This window comes from Schistocerca gregaria, chromosome 10, assembly GCF_023897955.1.
Source record: "Schistocerca gregaria isolate iqSchGreg1 chromosome 10, iqSchGreg1.2, whole genome shotgun sequence".
Taxonomy (NCBI): Eukaryota; Metazoa; Arthropoda; class Insecta; order Orthoptera; family Acrididae; genus Schistocerca; species Schistocerca gregaria.
Genome location: NC_064929.1, coordinates 116836339 through 116860124, shown reverse-complemented (window position 1 = coordinate 116860124; position 23786 = coordinate 116836339). Strand labels below are relative to the sequence as shown.

Genomic DNA, 23786 nt, shown 5'->3' with positions numbered 1-23786 from the left:
CTCCCCTGTTCTTATACATTCTTGGCATTGTCCGACATCAGCCCACACAGTACACAGTTTTACAGAAACCGTCGTTATTTTATAACCTTGCACGAGAAACTCGACGAACTTGCACAGAAATTCTGTCAGTGCTGTTAACTACTGAGCGCGTCGGCAATTACTGTCACAATAACTTCCCGCTCGGCGCAACAATAGAAAGTTTCCACTTTACGATAATGCACGTATTTTTAACACTGAGACTGTTCGTCATTTATTCACCTAGGGAAACAATTGACGCAAAATAAAATTTGTGGAAAGCGATAAATGCAAACTGGCGAACGGACGTTAAAATAAGTAGCTCTTTGTTTCTATGCAGTAGCCAAGAGCAAATAAGCCATGCTGTCCGGATTCGCCCCGGTGTCCAAAATCACCCCGTTTGACGGCAGGATGTAATTTTAATCGAGATGCCCCACAGACGTGGAAAAGCCGGAGTATCCGTTTGGTAGAGGTCGGTCGCTGTGTTGCTGGTGCAGTGTTTTCCATTTTTGTCAGTCCACTTGTGTCGTCTGAAAGAATGGTGGGTACAGAAAGTATTGTGGAGACCGCCGCTCACGTGACAGCGCTGTCCCTACCGGGAGGAATCACGCAGTCTCGTAGCGGAGGACAATCGGCCGCTACGCCCGCAGGTCAGGGCTGCGACATATCACCAGAGCAGGCGGCTATCGAACTGCCCGAGCCGTGCACTGCTGACGCGGGCGTTGTCTGGATCTCTCGTGGTCGCCGGCTGACGGAGATACCCCTATCTGCGGTCGGGTTTCTTCTGGACGAGGGTCGCCAGATAGGCGCGGCCACAACCAAGTCAGTTCAGCTCCGGACAGCCACAGCGCAGCACCAGCCATGAAGAGCATCGGGAGGCGCTGGACTTCTCCGGTGAGTCAAACTTTCCATACTGCCAAGCGGCCCAAATACACTTCTAACGTAGACGCGATGTTGTCCCGAGAGTGGTTCGTTGGTGCGACTGTTTGCTGTTGATGCTGTGCTGTACGGTAAGGTGTCCAAGTTGACTGCGGGCCGGCCGCTGTGGCTGAGCGGTTCTAGGCGCTTCAGTCTGGAACCGCGCGACCCCTACGGTCGCAGGTTCCAGTCCTGACTCCGACATGGATGTGTGTGATTTCAAAAATGGCTCTGAGCACTATAGGACTTAACATCTATGGTCATCAGTCCCCTATAACTTAGAACTACTTAAACCTAACTAACCTCAGGACATCACACAATATCCAGTCATGAGGAGGCAGAGAAAATCCGTAACCCCGCCGGGAATCGAACCCGGGAGCGGGAAGCGAGAACTCTACCACACGACCACGAGCTGTGGACTGTGTGATTTCCTTCGGTTAGTTAGGTTTAAGTAGTTCTAAGTCTAGGGGGACTGATAACCTGAGACGTTAAGTCCCATACTGCTCAGAGCCATTTGAACCATTTGAATGACTGTGGGACAATGCAAGAATGAAACTACCACTTTAATTATTTTTTTATTAAACACTTCTAAGTAGGCTGTTCAGGTTTATATGTTGGTAACGCCACGTAGCGCTTTGTATGAAAATCACTGACTGTGCTGTGTGCAGTCTGTGGCTGGTTTGCATTGTTGGAATATTTGCTACTGTAGTGTTGGGCAGTTGGATGTGAACAGAGCGTAGCGTTGTGCAGTTGCAGGTGAGCCGCCAGCAGTTGTGGATATGGGGAGGGAGATGGCAGAATTTTAAGAGCGGATGATCTGGACGTACGTCTGCCAAAAAGAGTAAATTTGTAATACTGGATATCATGAACTATATACACTCCTGGGAATTGAAATAAGAACACCGTGAATTCATTGTCCCAGGAAGGGGAAAATTTATTGACACATTCCTGGGGTCAGATACATCACATGATCACACTGACAGAACCACAGGCACATAGACACAGGCAACAGAGCATGCACAATGTCGGCACTAGTACAGTGTATATCCACCTTTCGCAGCAATGCAGGCTGCTATTCTCCCATGGAGACGATCGTAGAGATGCTGGATGTAGTCCTGTGGAACGGCTTGCCATGCCATTTCCACCTGGGGCCTCAGTTGGACCAGCGTTCGTGCTGGACGTGCAGACCGCGTGAGACGACGCTTCATCCAGTCCCAAACATGCTCAATGGGGGACAGATCCGGAGATCTTGCTGGCCAGGGTAGTTGACTTACACCTTCTAGAGCACGTTGGGTGGCACGGGATACATTCGGACGTGCATTGTCCTGTTGGAACAGCAAGTTCCCTTGCCGGTCTAGGAATGGTAGAACGATGGGTTCGATGACGATTTGGATGTACCGTGCACTATTCAGTGTCCCCTCGACGATCTCCAGAGGTGTACGGCCAGTGTAGGAGATCGCTCCCCACACCATGATGCCGGGTGTTGGCCCTGTATGCCTCGGTCGTATGCAGTCCTGATTGTGGCGCTCACCTGCACGGCGCCAAACACGCATACCAAGGCAGAAGCGACTCTCATCGCTGAAGACGACACGTCTCCATTCGTCCCTCCATTTAAGCCTGTCGCGACACCACTGGAGGCGGGCTGCACGATGTTGGGGCGTGAGCGGAAGACGGCCTAACGGTGTGTGGGACCGTAGCCCAGCTTCATGGAGACGGTTGCGAATGGTCCTCGCCGATACCCCAGGAGCAACAGTGTCCCTAATTTGCTGGGAAGTGGCGTAGTGGTCCCCTACGGCACTGCGAAGGATCCTACGGTCTTGGCGTGCATCCGTGCGTCGCTGCGGTCCGGCCCAGGTCGACGGGCACGTGCACCTTCCGCCGACCACTGGCGACAACATCGATGTACTGTGGAGACCTCACGCCCCACGTGTTGAGCAATTCGGCGGTACGTCCACCCGGCCTCCCGCATGCCCACTATACGCCCTCGCTCAAAGTCAGTCAACTGCACATACGGGTCACGTCCACGCTGTCGCGGCATGCTACCAGTGTTAAAGACTGCGATGGAGCTCCGTATGCGACGGCAAACTGGCTGACACTGACGGCGGCGGTGCACAAATGCTGCGCAGCTAGCGCCATTCGACGGCCAACACCGCGGTTCCTGGTGTGTCCGCTGTGCCGTGCGTGTGATCATTGCTTGTACAGCCCTCTCGCAGTGTCCGGAGCAAGTATGGTGGGTCTGACACGCCGGTGTCATTGTTCTTCTTTCCATTTCCAGGAGTATATATATATATATATATATATATATATATATATATATATATATATATATATATATGCCTATCAGTAGTTAATGCCTTCAGTAGTTAGAATCTTTTATTTAGTTGGCTGCACTGACGCTCGCTGTATCGCAGTAGTTGTAGTAACGAAGATTCTCGTGAGGTATGTGATTCATGAAAGGTATAGGTTATTGTTAATGAGGGCCATTCATTTGTAGGGATTACTGAAAGATTGCGTTGCGCTAAAAATATTGTTTGGCAATTTAGTTCAAAATGGTTCAAATGGCTCTGAGCACTATGGGACTTAGCATCTATGGTCATCACTCTCCTAGAACTTAGAACTACTTAAACCTAACTAACCTAAAAACAGCACACAACACCCACTCATCACGTCAGTTTAGCGTTGATCAGAATAAGTAAAGAGAGAAATGTCTGAGTACGATCTGTTTTGCTCAGCTGTTTGAAATCAAATAACGTAAGAGGTTTATCAGCACAGTAATTCACTAATTTTTCTAAGCGCTGGTTTCACACTGACCTACAGAATTCTCCCTGACAAAGAAAACTCAAACTTAATCTACTCATTTAACACCCACAATATACAAGCCCAACGCAATCTGACTGCTATACATTGACAACATGACTTCCAATATAAATACAAAACAATGGCCCTGAATCGCAACAAATCCTAACAACAATAAAAATCCAAAAAACTATGAAATTAAAGAAATTTCAAGGTTATCTTCAGCATTCTTCTGTAGCACCACATTTCGAAAGCTTCTATTCTCTTCTTGTCTAAACTATTTATCGTCCACGTTGCACTTCCATACATGGCTACACTCCATACAAATACATTCAGAAACGAATTCCTGACAGTTAAATCTATACTCAATGTCAACAAATTTCTCTTCTTCAGAAACGCTTTCCTTGCCATTCCAGTCTACATTTTATATTCTCTCTACTTTGTCCATCATCAGTTATTTTGCTCCCCAAATAACAAAACTCCTTTACTACTTTAAGAGTCTCATTTCCTAATCTAAATCCCTCAGCATCACACTATCAACCAAATATTCATCATCATACACTTCCTTGCGTATTTTCTTATAAACACATCATTTCATCTCACTTTACAATGAATGTCCTACCAACACAGAGTCCCCACTAAGGGTATCATATCCATACACTTCCCTATCCTCTCGCTAACTGCTAGTCCTTCCAACCACAGAATCTCTTGCCAAGGGCGCTGCTAACACACAAACAGGCTACTTACAAGATGACTTAATATTTCTACTTGGTGTGCGGAATGGTAGCTAGCATTAAATGTAGAAAAACGAAGTTAATGTGGGTGAATAGGAAAAGCAAACCCGTAATTTTCGGATACAGCATTAGTAATATCTTGCTTCACATAGTCACGTTGTTTAAATACACTACTGGACATTAAAATTGCTACACCACGAAGATGACGTGCTACAGACGCGAAATTTAACCGACAGGAAGAAGATGCTATGACATACAAAGAATTAGCTTTTCAGAGAATTAACACAAGGTTGGCGCCGGTGGCGACACCTACAACGTGCTGATATGAGGAAAGTTTTCGACCGATTTCTCATGCACAAACAGCAGTTGACCGGCGTTGCCTGGTGAAACGTTGTTGTGATGCCTTGTGTAAGGAGGAGAAATACGTACCATCACGTTTCCGACTTTGCTAAAAGTCGGTTTGTAGCCTATCGCGATTGCGGTTTATCGTATCGCGACATTGCTGCTCGCGTTGGTCAAGATCCAATGACTGTTAGCAGAATATGGAATCGCCGGGTTCAGGATGGTAATACGGAACGCCGTGCTGGATCCCAACGGCCTCGTATCACTAGCAGTCGAGATGACAGGCATCTTATCCGCATGGCTGTAACGGATCGTGCAGCCACGTTTCGATCCCCGAGTCAATAGAAAGGGACGTTTGCAAGACAACAACCATCTGCACGAACAGTTCGACGACGTTTGCAGCAGCACGGACTATCAGCTCGAAGACCGTGGCTGCGGTTACCCTTGAAGCTGCATCACAGACGGGAGCGCCTGCGGTGGTGTACTCGACGACGAATGTTGGTGCACGAATGGCAAAACGTCATTTTTTCGGATGAATCCAGGTTCTGTTTACAGCACCATGATGGTCGCATCCGTGTTTGGCGACATCGCGGTGAACGCACATTGGAAGTGTGTATTCGTCATCGCCATACTGGCGTATCACCCGGCGTGATGGTATGGGGTGCCATTGGTTACACGTCTCGGTGACCTCTTGTTCACACTGACGGCACTTTGAAACGTCGACGTTACATTTCTGATGTGTTACGACCCGTAGCTCTACCCTTCGTTCGATCCCTGCGAAACGCTACATTTCAGCAGGATAATGCACGACCGCGTGTCGAAGGTCATGTACTGGTCTTTCTAGATACAGAAAATGTTCGACTGCTGCCCTGGCCAGCACATTCTCCAGATCTCTCACCAACTGAAAACGTCTGGTCAATGGTGGCCGAGCAACTGGCTCGTCACAATACGCCAGTCACTACTCTTGATGAACTGTGGTATCGTGTTGAAGCTGCATAGGCAGCTGTACCTGTACACGCCATCCAAGTTCTGTTTGACTCAATGCTCAGGCGTTCAAGGCCGTTATTACGGCCAGGGGTGGTTGTTCTGGGTACTGATTTCTCAGGATCTATGCACCCAGATTGCGTGAAAATGTTATCACATGTCAGTTCTAGTATATATATTTGTCCATCGAATGCCCGTTTATCATCTGCATTTCTTTTTGGTGTACCAATTTTAATGGCCAGTAGTGTATCTGGGCGTAACGTTGCGGAGTGATATGAAATGGAACGAGCATGTGAGAACAGTGGTAGGAAAGGCGAATGGTCGACTTCGGTTTGTTGGAACAATTTTGGGAAAGTATGGTGCACCTGTAAAGGAGACTGCATATAGGACGGTGGTGCAACCTATTCTTGAGTACTGCTCGAGTGTTTGGGATACGTACCATGTCGGATTAAAGGAAGCCATCGAAGCAATTCGGATGTGGGCTGCTAGATCTGTTGATGGTAGGTTCGAGCAACATGAAAGTGTCACTGACATGCTTCTGGAACTCAAATGGGATTCCCTGGAGGGAAGTTTAAGTTCTTATCGAGGAACACTATTGAGAAAATTTGGAGACCTGTAATTTGAAGTTGTCTGAAGAATGATTCTACTCTAGTCAACATAGATTTCACGTTAGGACCAAGAAGATAAGATACGAGAAACTGGGACTCATGTGGAGGTCTATAGGCAGTGGTTTTTCCCTCACTGTATTTGCCAGAGGAACAGGAAAGGCAATGAATAGTAATGGTACAGGGTACCCTCCGCCACGCACCGTAATATGGCTTGCGAAGTATTGATGTAGATGTAGGTGTAGATGTAGAATGCACTCTATCAGTTCAGAACAATAGGCCCACTTTCTTGAAAGACTCAAATTCGAGATTAACAAATTTCTCTTTCCCAGCTGCAGGTCTGCAAAAATTGGGAAAGTCATCCCGCAAGGAGGAAATCGTAAAGCGTTGTTTTGCTGCTCAAATAGCAAAACTCATCTCCTACTTTTAGGATCTTACTTTCTTGTCTAATTCGCTCAGAACCACCTCACTTCAATCGCTTACATTCCATTAGACTTGTTTTACTTTAGTTCATGTTCATTTCTACATACGAGGCGTGTTTTTTTAAGTAAGTACCGTTTTTAAATTAAAAAAAGACGTGCTAAGATATCTCAATAATTTTATTTTTACTTGAAATCCTGTACCTTAATCTACTTTTCTACATAATTTCCGTTAATATTGAGGCACTAGTCATAACGTTGTACCAGTTTTTGAATACCTTCCTCACAGAAGTCTGCCGCCTGACTTGTTAACCACTGCATCAGCACTGTTTTGACTTCGTCATCGTCTTGAAGACGCTGACCGCACAGGTGTTTCTTCAAGTGCAGGAACAGATGGTAGTCACTGGGCTTAAGATTGGGGCTGTACGGAGGATGATCTAGAGTTCCCCTTCGAAAAGATGCGATGAAATCTTTGGTCTGATTCTCCACATGCGGACGGGCATTGCCTTGCAGCAAAACGACGCCCTTTTCAACTTCCGCGGACTGTTGCTTTGATTCTGGTGTGACGTAGACCACCCATATTTCACCGCCCCTAACAGTTTGGCTTAAGAAATCATCACCGTCGTTGTGATACCGCTCAAGGAAAGTCAATGCACTGTCTAAACGTTTGGTTTTGTGCACATCCGTCAACATTTTCGGTACCCAACGTGCGCACAAATTTCGGTAATTCAAGTGCTCGGTCACAGTGCCATACAACATTAGGAAAGTCATCCCGCAAGGAGGAAACCGTAAAGCGTCTGTTTTCTCTCACTTTATTGTCCACATCGTGCACCAAACTTTCATTTACGACCGAAGGATGCTCACTCCGTTGTCCATCGTGCACATTTGTGCGGCCATCTTTAAATGCTCTCGCCCACTTTCTTACCATTCCATCCTTCAATGTTTTCTCCGTAAACTGCACAGATCTCACGATGAGCACTAAAAAATCTTACAACAGCCCGTACTTCACAGTCGGCGGGACTCACGATTATCGGAGGCATCTTAAACACTCAGTACACAACGTAAACAAGGAAGAATCAGACTGTAATGGCGTCAGTGCGTAGATTAAGATACAGGCTTTCATGTAAAAATAATATTATTGAGGTATATTAGCACGTCTTTTTTTATTTCAAAACGGTACTTATTTTAAAAACACGCCTCATATATACGAGGGCAATCCGAAAAGTAAGATCTCCAATTTTTTTTATAAGTACATAGACCTGTTTATTTCTACAATGGTTTACATCAGTTTACAGCTTGAACATTTAGCTATTTTTCGACATAATCACCATTTCTGTCGATGCATTTTTGTAGATGTTGTGCCAGTTTTTGTATCCCATGTCGTACCAGCTCGCCACCATGCTGTTCAGAAGTTATGAACCTCTTCTTTCACCTCGTCGTCGGAGCTGAATCGCTTTCCGGCCAAATGTTCTTTTAACCTAGGGAATAGGTGATAGTCACTGGGCGCCAAGTCAGGACTATAGGGTGGGTGGGTGATTACGTTCCACTGAAACTTTTGCAAAAGAGCAACGCTTTGGTGCTTCGAACCATTCTCAAATGGTATCCATACAAGGTCCATATCGTACAGCAGCTTGCACCATATGACCCACAACGACGTGTTGACTTCGCTCTCCGCATCCTAGCAAGGCTTGACGAGGGCTGGCCCTGGGCCAAACTATGAACAGACGAAGCTCATTTTTCTGTGATGGGTGAGGTGAACACACAAAATTACCAAATGTGGGGGTCTTCACCTCCACTCACTGTGGATAAAGATCCTGTGTACGTTGAAAGTGTCACCGTATGGTGTGGCTTCACGGCTACGTTCATCATTTGCTCAATCTTTTTTGAACAGGTTGGCGCTCAAGGACCAAACGCGTGCAGTATGGGTGGCTGTTGTTGTTGTTGTGGTCTTCAGTCCTGAAACTGGTTTGATGCAGCTCTCCATGCTACTCTATTCTGTGCAAGCTTCTTCAACTCCCAGTACTTACTGCAACCCACATCCTTCTGAATCTGCTTAGTGTATTCATCTCTTGGTCTCCCTCTACGATTTTTACCCTCCCCGCTGCCCTCCAATACTAAATTGGTGATCCCTTGATGCCTCAGAACATGTCCTACCAACCGATCCCTTCTTCTGGTCAAGTTGTGCCACAAATTCCTCTTCTCCCCAATTCTATTCAATACTTCCTCATTAGTTATATGATCTACCCATCTAATCTTCAGCATTCTTCTGTAGCACCACATTTCGAAAGCTTCTATTCTCTTCTTGTCCAAACTATTTATCGTCCATGTTTCACTTCCATACATGGCTACACTCCATACAAATACTTTCAGAAATGACTTCCTGACACTTAAATCTATACTCGATGTTAACAAATTTCTCTTCTTCAGAAACGCTTTCCTTGCCATCGCCAGTCTACATTTTATATCCTCTCTACTTCTACCATCATCAGTTATTTTGCTCCCCAAATAGCAAAACTCCTTTACTACTTTAAATGTCTCATTTCCTAATCTAATTCCCTCAGCATCGCCCGACTTAATTCCACTTCATTCCATTATCCTCGTTTTGCTTTTGTTGATGCTCATCTTATATCCTCCTTTCAAGACACTGTCCATTCCGTTCAACTGCTCTTTCAGGTCCTGTGCTGTCTCTGACAGGATTACAATGTCAGCGGCGAACCTCAAAGTTTTTATTTCTTCTCCATGGATTTTAATACCTACTCCGAATTTTTCTTTTGTTTCCTTTACTGCTTGCTCAATATACAGATTGAATAACATCGGGGAGAGGCTACAACCCTGTCTTACTCCCTTCCCAACCACAGCTTCCCTTTCATGTCCCTCGACTCTTATAACTGCCATCTGCTTTCTGTATAAATTGTAAATAGTCTTTCGCTCCCTGTATTTTACCCCTGCCACCTTTAGAATTTGAAAGAGAGTATTCCAGTCAACATTGTCAAAAGCTTTCTCTAAGTCTACAAATGCTAGAAACGTAGGTTTGCCTTTCCTTAATCTTTCTTCTAAGATAAGTCGTAAGGTCAGTATTGCCTCACGTGTTCCAGTATTTCTACGGAATACAAAATGATCTTCCCCGAGGTCGGCTTCTACTAGTTTTTCCATTCGTCTGTAAAGAATTCGTTTTAGTATTTTGGAGCTATGGCTTATTAAACTGATTGTTCGGTAATTTTCCATCTGTCATCACCTGCTTTCTTTGGGATTGGAATTATTATATTCTTCTTGAAGTCTGAGGGTATTTCGCCTGTCTCATACATCTTGCTCACCAGATGGTAGAGTTTTGTCAGGACTGGCTCTCCCAAGGCTGTTAGTAGTTCCAATGGAATGTTGTCTACTCCGGGGGCCTTGTTTCGACTCAGGTCTTTCAGTGATCTGTCAAACTCTTCACGCAGTATCGTATCTCCTATGTCATCTTCAATTACATCCTCTTCCATTTCCATAATATTGTCCTCAAGTACATCGCCTTTGTATAGACCCTCTGTATACTCCTTCCACCTTTCTGCTTTCCCTTCTTTGCTTAGAACTGGGTTTCCATCTGAGCTCTTGAATGGGTGGCTAGCGTTACCGTAATATGCTTCGCCAGCGTGACATACCCAGGAGAGAGACGCACTGAACTCAACAGTTTTCGTACAAGATGGGGCCCCACCGCAGATCGTTCGTGAAGTTCACCTGCTTCTCAGAAACTTGGAACGATCGAATTATCTGCCGATCGTTTCCAAATGCTTCACCGGCACGGATATCTGATCTCAGTCCATGTGACTTCTGGTTGTGGGGTTACCTGAAAGACAGTGTTTACCAGGGGAACATTCACACATGTGGTGATCTGAAGCTCAGCATATTAAGACAGCTAGCCGGTATACCTGCGGACATGCTTCGTTCTGCTGTGCAGAATACAATCCTGCGCTTTCAGACTCTTCTTGACTCTGACGGGGGCCATATTTAGCACCTTTTGTACAAAAAAAAGAAAGAAAAAGGTTCAAATGGCTCTGAGCCCAATGGGACTTAAACTTCTGAGGTCATCAGTCCCCTAGAGCTTAGAACTACTTAAACCTAACTAACCTAAGGACATCACACACATCCATGCCCGACGCAGGATTCGAACCTGCGACCGTAGCAGTAGAGCGGTTCCATAATGTAACGCCTAGAACCGCTCGGCCATTCTGCCCGGCCTTCTTTTGTAGCAGTAATGGTACCAGTATGTACTGGTATGATGTAACGTAGCAGCACATTAAAAGTGTTTCAACTGAAGTGATTATGCATTATTTCTCTTCCCCATGTCCTTGACATTAATGCTTCCAAGATTGGTACTTGTACGGTAATTAGTTTCCGAGTTTTAACGTGTTAAATAGGGAAAGTTTAATTATAACCTCCCAGTACAACATATTTCTGCAAAAAGTCAGGTCCTCTGGTGTTTACTGGCAATTTTTTACTGTTGTTGTTGTTGTTGTTGTGGTTGTTTTAGTTGTCTTCAGTCCTGAGACTGGTTTGATGCAGCTCTCCATGCTATTCTACCCTGTGCAAGCCTCTTTATCTCCCAGTACCTACTTGTACGGTAATTAGTTTCCGAGTTTTAACGTGTTAAATAGGGAAAGTTTAATTATAACCACCCAGTACAACATCTTTCTGCAAAAGGTCAGGTCCTCTGGTGTTTACTGGCAATTTTTTACTGTTGTTGTTGTTGTTGTTGTGGTTGTTTTAGTTGTCTTCAGTCCTGAGACTGGTTTGATGCAGCTCTCCATGCTATTCTACCCTGTGCAAGCCTCTTTATCTCCCAGTACCTACTGCAGCCTACATCCTTCTGAATCTGCTTAGTGTATTCATCTCTTGGTCTCCCTCTACGATTTTTACCCTCCACGCTGCCCTCCAGTACTAAATTGGTGATCCCTTGATGCCTCAGAACATGTCCTACCAACCGATCCCTTCTTCTAGTCAAGTTGTGCCACAAACTCCTCCCCAATTCTGTTCAATACCTCTTCATTAGTTATGTGATCTACCCATCTAATCTTCAGCATTCTTCTGTAGCACCACATTTCGAAAGCTTCTATTCTCTTCTTGTCCAAACTATTTATCGTCCATATTTCACTTCCATACATGACTGCACTCCATACAAATACTTTCAGAAACGACTTCCTGACACTTAAATCTATATTCGCTGTTAAAAAAGTTTTCTTCTTCAGAAACGCTTTACTTGAACATTGCGAGTCTACATTTTATATCCTCTCTACTTCGACCTTCATCAATTATTGTGCTCCCCAAATAGCAAAACTCATTTACTACTTTAAGTGTCTCATTTCCTAATCTAATTCCCTCAGCATCACCCGACTTAATTCGACTACATTCCATTATCCTCATTTTGCTTTTGTTGATGTACATCTTATATCCTCCTTTAAGACACCGCCCATTCCGCTCAAGTGCTCTTCCAAGTCCTTTGCTGTCTCTCACAGAATTAAAATGTCATCGGCGAACCTCAAAGTTTTTATTTCTTCTCCATGGATTTTTATATCTACTCCGAACTTTTCTTTAGTTTCCTTTACTGTTTGTTCGATATGCAGATTGGATTACATTGGGGAGAGGCTATAACCCTGTCTCACTCCCTTCCCAACCACTGCTTCCCTTGCATGCCCCTCGACTCTTACAACTGCCATCTACTTTCTGTACAAATTGTAAATAGTCTTTCGCTCCCTTTATTTTACCACTGCCACCTCCAGAATTTGAAAAAGTGTATTACAATTAACATTGTCAAAAGCTTTCCTAAAGTCTACAAATGCTAGAAACGTAGGTTTGCCTTTCCTTAATCTTTCTTCTAAGATAAGTCGTAGGGTCAGTATTGCCTCACGTGTTCCAACATTTCTACGGAATCCAAATTTTACTGTTCCTGGAAAACGAAATTAAATTAAAATATGACAAATGTGGTGTGATTTTGTAGTTATTATCGATTTTGATGTGACTACATAGATTGCCGATTGTAAAAACTATGTCTCAGACCAATATAAACGTTACTATACGCACTTATCCGATAACGTATTCAGAAGTGTCGTTTGCTGACCGCTTGGGGCGCTACTGCCGCAGTGGGAAACAAAACATAGACGGAGTGTCGCGCCATATTAGATTGTGAAGTGACTGCAGACAGTCAATTGTTATTGAAATACCTTCTTTGGCTGTCTGCGGGATCGCTGAAAACATCTGAAGATTTGTTTTTCTCCTTGAATGACAGTGTGCTCGTGACAGTGGGCGTGTTTAGCTTTTTCGGTGTAGTTATCAGCCGTGTGGAAGCTATGTGCAGCATTTCTCCGCTCACGGTCAGTCAGAGACACCCGGAGAAGACGCAGAGGGTCGCAATGCGAGAATGGCAGGTCAGTTATTTCTGGAGCGCAAACGTAACGTAGGGATACCTGACACCAGATGTTGCGCATAACAGAATTCCTGTCGCTACGCACGTAGCCTCCAATAACACGTGACTGGCGCGACAGCTCTGTACAAACGGGCACCGTATAATTTGAATGTCATAACATGGCTGGTTCATACAAGTCTCGTTCAAAAGTACCTTAGTTTTTGTGCACGCGTTTCACAGGCAGTTTGACTTGGCATCTAGTATTACTCCACTTAGTGCATTGAACGGATAAATGCAACAGCATTTAGCTTGAAACTTCGTGGCAGATTAAAACTGTGTGCCGGACCGAGACTCGAACTCGGGACCTTTGCTTTTCGCGGGCAAGTGTTCTACCAACTGAGCTACCCAAGCACGGCTCACATCCCGCCCTCACAGCTTTACTTCTGCCAGTACCTCGTCTCCTACCTTCCAAACTTTACAGAAGCTCTCCTGCGAACCTTGCAGAACTAGCACACCTGAAAGAAAGGATACTGCGGAGACATGGCTTAGCCACAGCCTGGGGGATGTTTCCAGAATGAGAGTGAAAATATCATTCTGGAAGCATTTGGCCTATTTGTGTGCGGCAAGTTTCACAAGTCAATATACAGGGTGGTCTATTGATCGTGACCGGGTCAAATATGTCCCCAAATAAGCGTCAAACTAAAAAACTACAAGGAACGAAACTTGTCTAGATTGAAGGGGGAAACCAGATGGCGCTATGGTTGGCCCGCTAGATGGCGCTACCATAGGTTAAACAGATATCAAGTTTTTTTAAATAGGAACCCCCATTTTTATTACATATTCGTGTAGTACGTAAAGAAATATCAAGGTTATAGTTGGACCACTTTTTTCTCTTTGTGACAGATGGCGCTGTAATAGTAACAAACATATGGCTCACACTTTTAGACGAACAGTTGGTAACAGGTAGGTTTTTTAAATTAAAATGCAGAACGTAGGTACGTTTGAACATTTTATTTCGGTTGTTCAATGTGATACCTGTACCTTTGTGAACTTATCATTTCTGAGAACGCATTCTGTTACAGCGTGATTACCTATTAATACCACATTAATGCCATAAATGCTCAAAATGATGTCCGTCAACCTCATTGCATTTGGCAATACGTGTAACTATATTCCTCTCAACAGCGAGTAGTTCGCCTTCCGTAATGTTCGCACATGCATTGACAATGCGCTGACGTATGTTGTCAGGCGTTGTCAGTGGATCACGATAGCAAATATCCTTAAACTTTCCCCACAGAAAGAAATCCAGACACGTCAGATACATGTGCTTCGACGATCAATCCACCTGTCCTGAAATATGCTATTCAATACCGCTTCAACCGCACGCGAGCTATGTGCCGGACATCCATCATGTTGGAAGTACATCGCCTTTCTGTCATGCAGTGAAACATCTTGTAGTAACAACATTAGAACATTACATAGGAAATCAGCATACATTTCGCCATTTAGATTGCCATCGATAAAATGGGGGTCATTTATCCTTCCTTCCGTAGTGCCGCAATATAAATTAACCCGCCAAGATGGCTAATGTTCCACTTGTCGCAGCCATCGTGGTTTTTCTGTTGCCCTATAGTGCATATTATGTCGGTTTACGTTACCGCTGTTAGTGAATGACGCTTCGTCGCTAAATAGAACGCGTGCAGAAAATGTGTTATCGTACCGTAATTTCTCTTGTGCCCAGTGGCAAAACTGTACACGACGTTCAAAGTCGTCGCCATGCAATTTCTGGTTAATAGAAATATGGTACGGGTGCAGTCGATGGTGATGTAGCATTCTCAACACCGACGTTTTTGAGATTCCCGATTCTCACGCAATTTGTCTGCTACTGATGTGCGGATTAGCCGCGACAGCAGCTAAAACACCTACTGGGGCATCATCATTTGTTGCAGGTCATGGTTGACGTTTCACATGTGGCTGAACACTTTCTGTTTCCTTAAGTAACATAACAATCCAGCGAACGGTCCGGACATTTGGATGATGTCGTCCAAAATACCGAGCAGCATACACAGCACACGCGTGTTGGGCATTTTGATCACAATAGCCATACATCAATACGATATCGACATTTTCTGCAATTGGTAAACGGTCCATTTTAACACGGGTAATGTATCACGAAGCAAATACCGTTCGCACCGGTTGAATGTTACGTGCTACCGTGACTATTACAGCGCCATCAATCACGAAGCGAAAAAAGAGGTCCAACTAAATCATTCATATTTCTTTACGTACTACACGAATATGTAATAAAAAATGGGGGTTCCTATTTTAAAAAACGCAGTGGAAATCCGTTTGACCTATGGCAGCGCCATCTAGCGGGCCAGCCATAGCGCCATCTGGTTTTCCCCTTCAAGCTAGACGAGTTTCGTTCTTTGTAGTTTTTTCCTTTGATGCTTATTTCGTGAGATATTTGGCCCAGTCACTATCAATGGACCACCCTGTATACAGGGTTTTCGGAAATTCCAGTTACAAACATCTAGGACTTGTGGAGGGGAGTGAGTACCTAATATTTTTGGGTCAATTCTAGTGTCCGATTCCATTCGCAGTAAGGCAATCGTTAAGTGACATCAGGTGAACGTATGGCGTAGTGCACGTCATCCTGTCTATCCTATTGCATACCAGGACAAATAGCTCTGACACTTTTCCTCTCAGCAGTCGTGGACATGTTACACATCTGGACTGAAACAGTCGTAGTACGAAACGGTACGTTCCCGGCCATGGGTTCCAATTCAAAATACACTGAAGAGCCAAAGAACCTGGTACACCTGCCTAATATCGTGTAGGATCCCCGAGAGCACGCAGAAGTGCCGCAACACGACGTAGCATGGACTCGACTAATGTCTGAAGTAGTTGTGGAGGGAATTGACACCATTAATCCTGCAGGGCTGCCCCTAAATCCGTAAGGGTACGAGGGGGTGGAGATCTCTTCTGAACAGCACGTTTCAAGGCATCTCAGATACCCTCAATAATGTTCATGTCTGGGGAATTTGGTGGCCAGCGGACGTGTTTAAACTCAGAAGAGTGTTCCTGGAGCCACTCTGTAGCAATTCTGGACATGTGGAGTGTCGCATTGTTCTGCTGGAATCCCACCAGTTCGGTCGGAATGGATGCAGGTAATGTTTACGTCTCTGATGCTTGTCAGAGTCATATCTACAGGTATCAGCTGTTCCTTTTCACTCCAACTGCACACGCCCACACCATTACAGAGCCTCCACCAGCTTAGACAGCTCCCTGCTGACGTACAGGGTCCATGATCTCATGGGATTGTCTCAATATCCGTACACGTCCTTACGCTCGACACAATTTGAAACGAGACTCGTCAGACCAGGCAACATGTTTCCAGTCACCAACAGTCGAGTGTTGGCGTTTGCATGAACAGTCCTATGTCGGTGTTCAAAAATGTTCAAATGTGTGTGAAATCTTATGGGACTTAACTGCTAAGGTGATCAGTCCCTACGTTTACACACTACTTAACCTAAATTATGCTAAGGACAAACACACACACCCATGCCCGAGGGTGGACTCGAACCTCCGCCGGGAGCAGCCGCACAGTTCATGACTGCAGCACTTTAGACCGCTCGGCTAATCCCGCGCGGGGATGTCGGCGTTGACGGGCCCAGGCGAGGCATAAAGCTTTGTGTAGTGCAGTCATCAAGGGTACACGAATGGGCCTTCGGCACCGAAAGCTCATATCGATGATGTTTCGTTGAACGTTTCGCACGCTGACACTTGTTGATGGGCCAGTATTGAAATCTGCAGCAATTTGCGAAATGGTTGCATTTCTGTCACGTTCAACGATTCTCTTCAGTCGTCGTTGGTTCCGTTCTTGCAGGATCTTTTTTCGGCTGCGGCTAAGTCACAGATTTGATGTTTTACCGCTGTCCTGATACTCACGGTACATTCGTGGTTCAAAGGGCTCTGAGCACTTTGGGACTTAACTTCTGAGGTCATCAGTCCCCTAGAACTTAGAACTACTTAGACCTAACCAACCTAAGGACATCACACACATCCATGCCCGAGGCAGGATTCGAACCTGCGGTCGCGCGGTTCCAAACTGTAGCTCCTAGAACCGCTCGGCTGCTCCGGCCGGCGGTACACTCGTGAAATTGCCGTACAGGAAAATCCCCACTTCGTCGCTACCTCGGAGATGTTATGTCCCATAGCTCTTGTGCCGACTGTAACACCACGTTCAAACTCACTTAAACCTCGATAACGTTCCATTGTAGCAGCAGTAACCGATCTAACAACTGTGCCAGACACTTGTTCTCTTATGTAGGCATCGTCCACCGCAGCGCCGTATTCTGCCTGTTTACACATCTCTGTTTTTGAATATGCTTACCTGTGCCAGTTTCTTTGGCGCTCTGTTATTGGCTGAAACTTTGCTGGCGTCACAGACTAGAAGTAAATCGAAGCTATGCGTGTATTACAGGACTATCACCCGAAGCTATTAGGTTTTTAAGTACTTTTTCAACTAATAGTTTAGATAGGTAACGCGAAATCTTAACTTTCTCAGGAACATTAGAAAGCAATTTTGTGACGGCTGATACTGGAAACCTTAAGAAAGCGACATGTGCAACGACGGGCATTCTTTTCCTTGCTCTCTGAAACCTCATTAAACTCCATCAAAAATAAGGAATTGTGGAACTTTGCAAATCAGTCCATATCGTACATCTAGATTGCCGACTATCAGTCTTGAAATGTGACCCAAAGCACATTACAATTATTCTATTGGCAAACCGTAGTGCTGATTTCCGCTTTACAACATACTGAGCAGAGGCATTACCACAAACCTGTGCTATATGGTGGAACGCATAGCGCTTCTGACTATAGATGTGAAGAACACCGGTTCAAATGCACGAAGGGTCGTAAATTTCTAAAAGTTTCACACGAAATATAAAAATAGCGTGAGCAAGAATTCATTGAAGCACTTGTTTCGATGGTGGGATGAGCTGTATATAGCTTCACATTAATCTTAGTACCTGAGAAATGGACAACTGCGGATAAATCCATCTAATTTGCTTAAAAAACAATTACCTTTTTTTGGAAAGCATTGCTGGTAGTGAAGATATCACCACACTTCCATAGTACAAGAAGTTGTAGGACGATGAGGTATTGTGTGCGGAGAGATATAAAGCATGTATAACGTGCGACTAACATAAACGTAAGGGCTGTGCTGTTTGTGAGAGTAAACTAACGTCAATGTCTGAAGCAGACTTAACTTCATTTTACGTAATATGATGAAACTTCGAAAGCTTAAACAATAAGGATCCTGGTTAGACAGTGTGGCCGGCCGGGGTAGCCGAGCGGTTCTAGGCGCTACAGTCTGGAACCGGGTGACCGCTACGGTCGCAGGTTCGAATCCTGCATCGGGCATGGATGTGTGTGATGTCCTTAGGTTAGTTAGGTTTAAGTAGTTCTAAGTTCTTGGGGATAGATGACCTCAGAAATTAAGTCCCATAGTGCTCAGAGCCATTTGACCCATTTGGACAGTATGAAGATAAACAAAATATTTTTATTCTAATAAAGGAAAATGTGTGTATTCACATTAACTAGAATATATTTTTTTGAGCGTGGCGTATGTGAACACCTGCTGAAAATGCAAGTGCATATACATCGAGGATAACACAGCAATACTCTGTTTGTAGCCGGCCGCGGTGGTCTCGCGGTTCTAGGCGCGCAGTCCGGAACCGTGCGACTGCTACGGTCGCAGGTTCGAATCCTGCCTCGGGCATGGATGTGTGTGATGTCCTTTGGTTAGTTAGGTTTAAGTAGTTCTAAGTTCTAGGGGACTGATGACCACAGCAGTTGAGTCCCATAGTGCTCAGAGCCATTTGATCTGTTTGTAATCGGTGTGGTGAAGTTTTGTAATTGCTGAAATCTGAATTCACAGGACAGAACGGATCAGGTTATTGAAAGGGGTCACGGTCAATTACTGTTATACAATAACACACACAACTTTATTCCTCAAACCAATGGACAGTTTTCTCTCTAAAACCACAAAGATCAATTCGCGGCCGAGGGCCCAAGTATATTCTGCAGAATAAGTCTAAATGATTAATTTTAATGCAGCAGGATTTAGAGTAACGACTGAAGGCCTTACTCAAGTAAAATTAGAATATATTCTCGGCTGAAGGCTGAAATACTATTTCAGATCGGCTAAGGAACTTCTTTAAAAGCCAGGCATTTGCAAATTTCGGGTAAGGCCATATTAAGGAAAATTCAAATTAATTCTTCGGCTGTAAGCCTAATAAAAAAAGTTTGCATAGTAAAAGAGAGGCTTTAAAAATAAGGTTTTACACAGTACAACAGAAAAATATCTTAATAGAACTTGAAGTATCTTGTCGGCTGAAGGCCCAAACAATTACTCTAGAATAATCAAAGACTACCTTAAGATAAACATTTACAGAACACGACTGAAGACCATTTCAAGAATTCAAGATAATTTAGGAGAAACCTTACAGACAAGGATTTACATATTTAAGTCACAAATTCTGAAACAAACGCGGCGCCGGCCAGTGTGGCCGAGCGGTTCTAGGCGCTTCAGTCTGGAACCGCGCGACCTTACGGTCGCAGGTTCGATTCCTGTCTCGGGCATGGGTGTGTGTGATGTCCTTAGGTTAGTTAGGTTTAAGTAGTTCTAAGTTCTAGGTGACTGATGTCCTCAGATGTTAAGTCCCATAGTGCTCAGAGCCATTTCAATCATTTGAACAAACGCGGCTGAAGGCCTTAAAACAGAGCAACAAGAATTTTAAATAAAACACGGCTGAAGGCCTAATCTTGAAATAGTTGTCATAAATTTCGCCTGAAAGGCATATACTAAACATAAAACAGACAATATTTATACACGGCTGAAGGCCTGACACAGTACCTGCGACCAAATAAAATGACAATCACAAACAACAAAGTGGTGCTCAGAAGTGCTCCAAGAGTCAGCCTGGGGAGGAAACTCTAAGCACAGTGTAGGTGAGAAAGACAGCCAAGTGTAACACTAAACAACCGGGTTGCAACACGACCTAGGGACGGCTGAAGAACCAACAACCTAATCAATTCCCTCTATCGCAATCGACCAACTGCCTATTCCAGTACGCAGGCAGAATTCATGTGCTCGGTGGAATTCACAGAAGCTACACACAGTTCGACGTAAACACTCTTGCACAAGAACTCGAACAGTCGTAAAAGCAATCACTGTGGAACAACAAGGACGAATCAATTCGACACACACAGAGTTTCCACAAGCGGTCGGCGACCAAATACACGTCATCCGATGACACGACCAATCCAGGTCATTCCCACTCAAGTGCCATGTCGGCGACGGTCGGGCGAGCCTTGGCCTTCAGAAGCTGACTACAGCTCCAACCTGACTCAACTACAAGCTCCGTTCGAAGCTCGGAGACACGGCGAGCCGGGCACACTAGCTCGGACCCAACCATGTAGAGGTAACTCTTGCCCATTGGCCATGAGACCTGTGCGCAAGGAAGTAATCGACCCACCTCCAGCAAGATGACCAACTGACGAGGCCCAGAAACGCTCAAAAGACCAAATAGACGTCGGACGATGAGACGACCAACCGAACGACCGACCAAGTGTCGTCCCGCTCCAATCTCCTTCCGTCGGACAGTTCATGTGTGTCGCCAGAGGTCGGCGAGCACTGGCTGTTCGCACCTCACTGGTGCTCCGTCCCCGACTTCACCGCTGCTGCGCCCGGACCAACTCTCACAGACGACGACCTGGAAATACTAGCGGTCACTCTAGAGACTGTACTATCGCTTGTGCCTGTGTCCCGCATTTTGCGCGGGGTTGGCGTGATTAAATCGGATTTGGCATGTTAATTTGAAGGGGTGACCGGATGCCCTTCCTGCCACCACCCCATATCCCCCGGGACGGAATCAGAGGACCCCATCTGTCTGCGTCTAGTGTAAACTATGGAAAAGTATGGATGTGTTTCAAATGTCTGTGAAACATGTAACTTAGGCAGGACGTGGAGACTAGCCCGGTATTCATCTAGAGGGATGTGGAAAACCGCCTAAAAACCACATCCATGGCTGGGCGGCACACCGGCCCTCGTCGTTAATCCGGGGGGCCCCGAGTCCAGGAAGCAGCCCAGCAGAGCTCTCGGCTAACCTGGCAGGTGCTCTAGAGATTGTACGACAATGCACTTATCGATAAGCGCTGCTGCTGCCACTCACGGGCAAGCAAACCAACCAGTAAATCGAATTGAAAGAAAAAAACGAGGCGACAGAACCACAAAAACAGGATGACAAGCAATAAACGGCATGACCGCGAGCTGCGCATGGCTCAGTTGCAATTTGGTTTTCATATGAAAGGACTGTCGATTTCTTTTCTAAATAAGTTAAAAGATAGTTGCACGCTATATTCGAACCAGCAACCTAGAGACATCATGTTTTTGTACTCTACAATTCACCCCTCTACCAATCGAGCTACCAATAGTGTGGCAAAGAAGCTGGTGTAACTATAATTTTTTTATGAATTTGGCCAGCTATGGACCGCATACAACTTAAGACTTATGGTGTTTCTTTTTCTTCCGTTCTTCCCAGTACTTCTTCATTTTCTCGCCAACTGCTCGTCTCTGCTCATCTGTCCACACTCTCTTGGGTCGACGTTTTGGCTCATCTTCTTCATAGTTTGCGTTTTCTATAACAGAGAAAAGTTTATGAAAACAAAGCATGGAAAAATTAAAAGAGTTGATAGATTCAAATACCTGGGGGAGTGGATCCAAGCCAGTGCACTGGATAACACAACAAATAAATAAAGAATAAAAATGTTAGAATTTGCATATAAATTAACGCAAAACTACTACAATAAGAAATTAATATTCATACAAGCGGAGATTAAACATTATAATTCAGTTATTAGGACACAAGCAACGTATGGGTCAGAGTGCCTAACATTGAATAAGAAAGGTGAATTAAGAGAACTAGAAAAAGAGAGAGAAAAATACTTAGAAAAAGTCTAGGTCCTGAAAAAAAGGGAAATAGGTGGATTAAAAGGAGAAATGAAGACCTATACAAAAATACAGAAAAGATCACAGATACAATGAGGAAGAGACGGCTAAAATTTTATGGAGATTTAAAAAGAATGGATGAAACACGGATTACAAAGAAAAATTTTAATTACGTTAGTAAGCGGAAAAAAACTGCCGGATGGATAGAAGCAGTAAAGAAAGATGCCAACAAAATAGGTGTTACATAAGAAATAATGCGTGACAGGAATCACTATAGGCTACTTATAGAAAACGCGAACTATGAAGAAGATGAGCCAAAACCTCGACCCAAGAGAGTGTGGACAGATGAGCAGAGACGAGCAGTTGGCGAGAAAATGAAGAAGTACTGGGAAGAACGGAAGAAAAGAAAATAAGTCTTAAGTTGTATTCGGTCCATAGCTGGGGCCACATTCATAAATAAAAAAATAATAAATAATAATTTTTGCTAAGAGTTTAATTTCGTCGACTGACGCTCTCCTCCTTTGTAACAATGTGAACGCGTATCTCGAGGTAAATTAATGTTAACTTCAGAGTGGAAGGCATTATTAAATAAGTGGTGGCATTTTGCCGATCAGTGCAACCAATTTTACGGAGCTTTTCATTCTCTGAAACGTCCGCCCCCGGTAGCTGAGAGGGAGCCTGTACGGTTACTCAGCGTGTTCGGTCAGAGGGTTAGCTGCCCTCTGTAATAAAAAGAACTGAGTTAATGGGTCAACGGCGAAATGAAACGAGTGTCTTGCGACGTCCGCCCCGAACAGATACAACTAACGAAAACAAACAAAATGAGATTTAAAAAATTAGTGGTCATCGCGACTGAATGTCAAACCTATGGGCCCAGCTTCGATTCCCGGCTGGGTCGGAGATTCTTTCCGCTCAGAGACTGGGTGTTGTGTTGCTCTAATCATCGTTATTTCATCCCCATCGACTCAAAAGCCGCTAAAGGGGCGTCAAATCGAAAGACTTGCACCCGGCGAACGGTCTACACGACGAGAGGCTTTGTGGCTGTAGGGCCAGGGAGCTACCCAGTGACGTCACAAACGTGACTCAAATGGAGCGTTTTAGCACGCTTTCAAATTCTTTGTATACCATTTCCGTTTTTATGAAAGAATACTGACAACATTTACATTTTATTTTATTCTCCAAAACACTCAAAATCAATTTTTCAAGGGCTTTTATGCATTTATTTGCACAGTGTGGTGTTACAATTTGAAATCCATTTACCAAACCGTAAATTCCAAAGCAAGACATCATTGTGAAGTAGCTTTGTGGCTGTAGGGCCAGGGAGCTATCCAGTGACGTCACAAACGTGACTCAAATGGAGCGTTTTAGCACGCTTTCAAATTCTTTGTATACCATTTCCGTTTTTATGAAAGAATACTGAAATGCAACAGGGAAAAAGCGTGTTGTGAGCATAAAATGACGTAATTAACCATTTAAGACGATTTCCAGGAAACAGGCAAATACGGGCACTTATCGAGCTTAGGGGGACAAAATTTTCGAAAATATTTTTTCTCAATAATGGTTCAGATGACTCTG

General features: G+C 44.6%; 2 protein-coding genes across 5 annotated transcripts in view; one reads left to right on the top strand and one right to left on the bottom strand.

Annotated features, from left to right (window-relative positions):
• Positions 1-665: 665 nt before the first annotated feature.
• The window catches only part of LOC126293375 (pyruvate kinase-like), a 105255-nt gene continuing 82134 nt past the window's right edge, over positions 666-23786 (top strand). The window contains exon 1 of one of the 2 annotated variants that reach the window (XM_049986580.1): positions 666-909. In XM_049986580.1, the coding sequence (XP_049842537.1) occupies positions 877-909 (33 nt within the window). In that variant the 5' untranslated portion in view covers positions 666-876. Of the gene's footprint in view, positions 910-12968; positions 13215-23786 lie in introns of those variants that run through there. The other variant, XM_049986577.1, reaches the window with a different exon arrangement.
• LOC126293377 (uncharacterized) overlaps positions 19136-23786 on the bottom strand; it is a 44507-nt gene continuing 39856 nt past the window's right edge. For 2 of the 3 annotated variants that reach the window (XR_007552286.1, XM_049986583.1), the window contains one exon: positions 21521-21901. Coding sequence is in view for 1 of the 3 variants with exons in the window: in XM_049986583.1 (XP_049842540.1) it covers positions 21812-21901 (90 nt within the window). In the remaining 2 variants the exon portion in view is untranslated. Of the gene's footprint in view, positions 21902-23786 lie in introns of all 3 variants that reach the window. The other variant, XR_007552285.1, reaches the window with a different exon arrangement.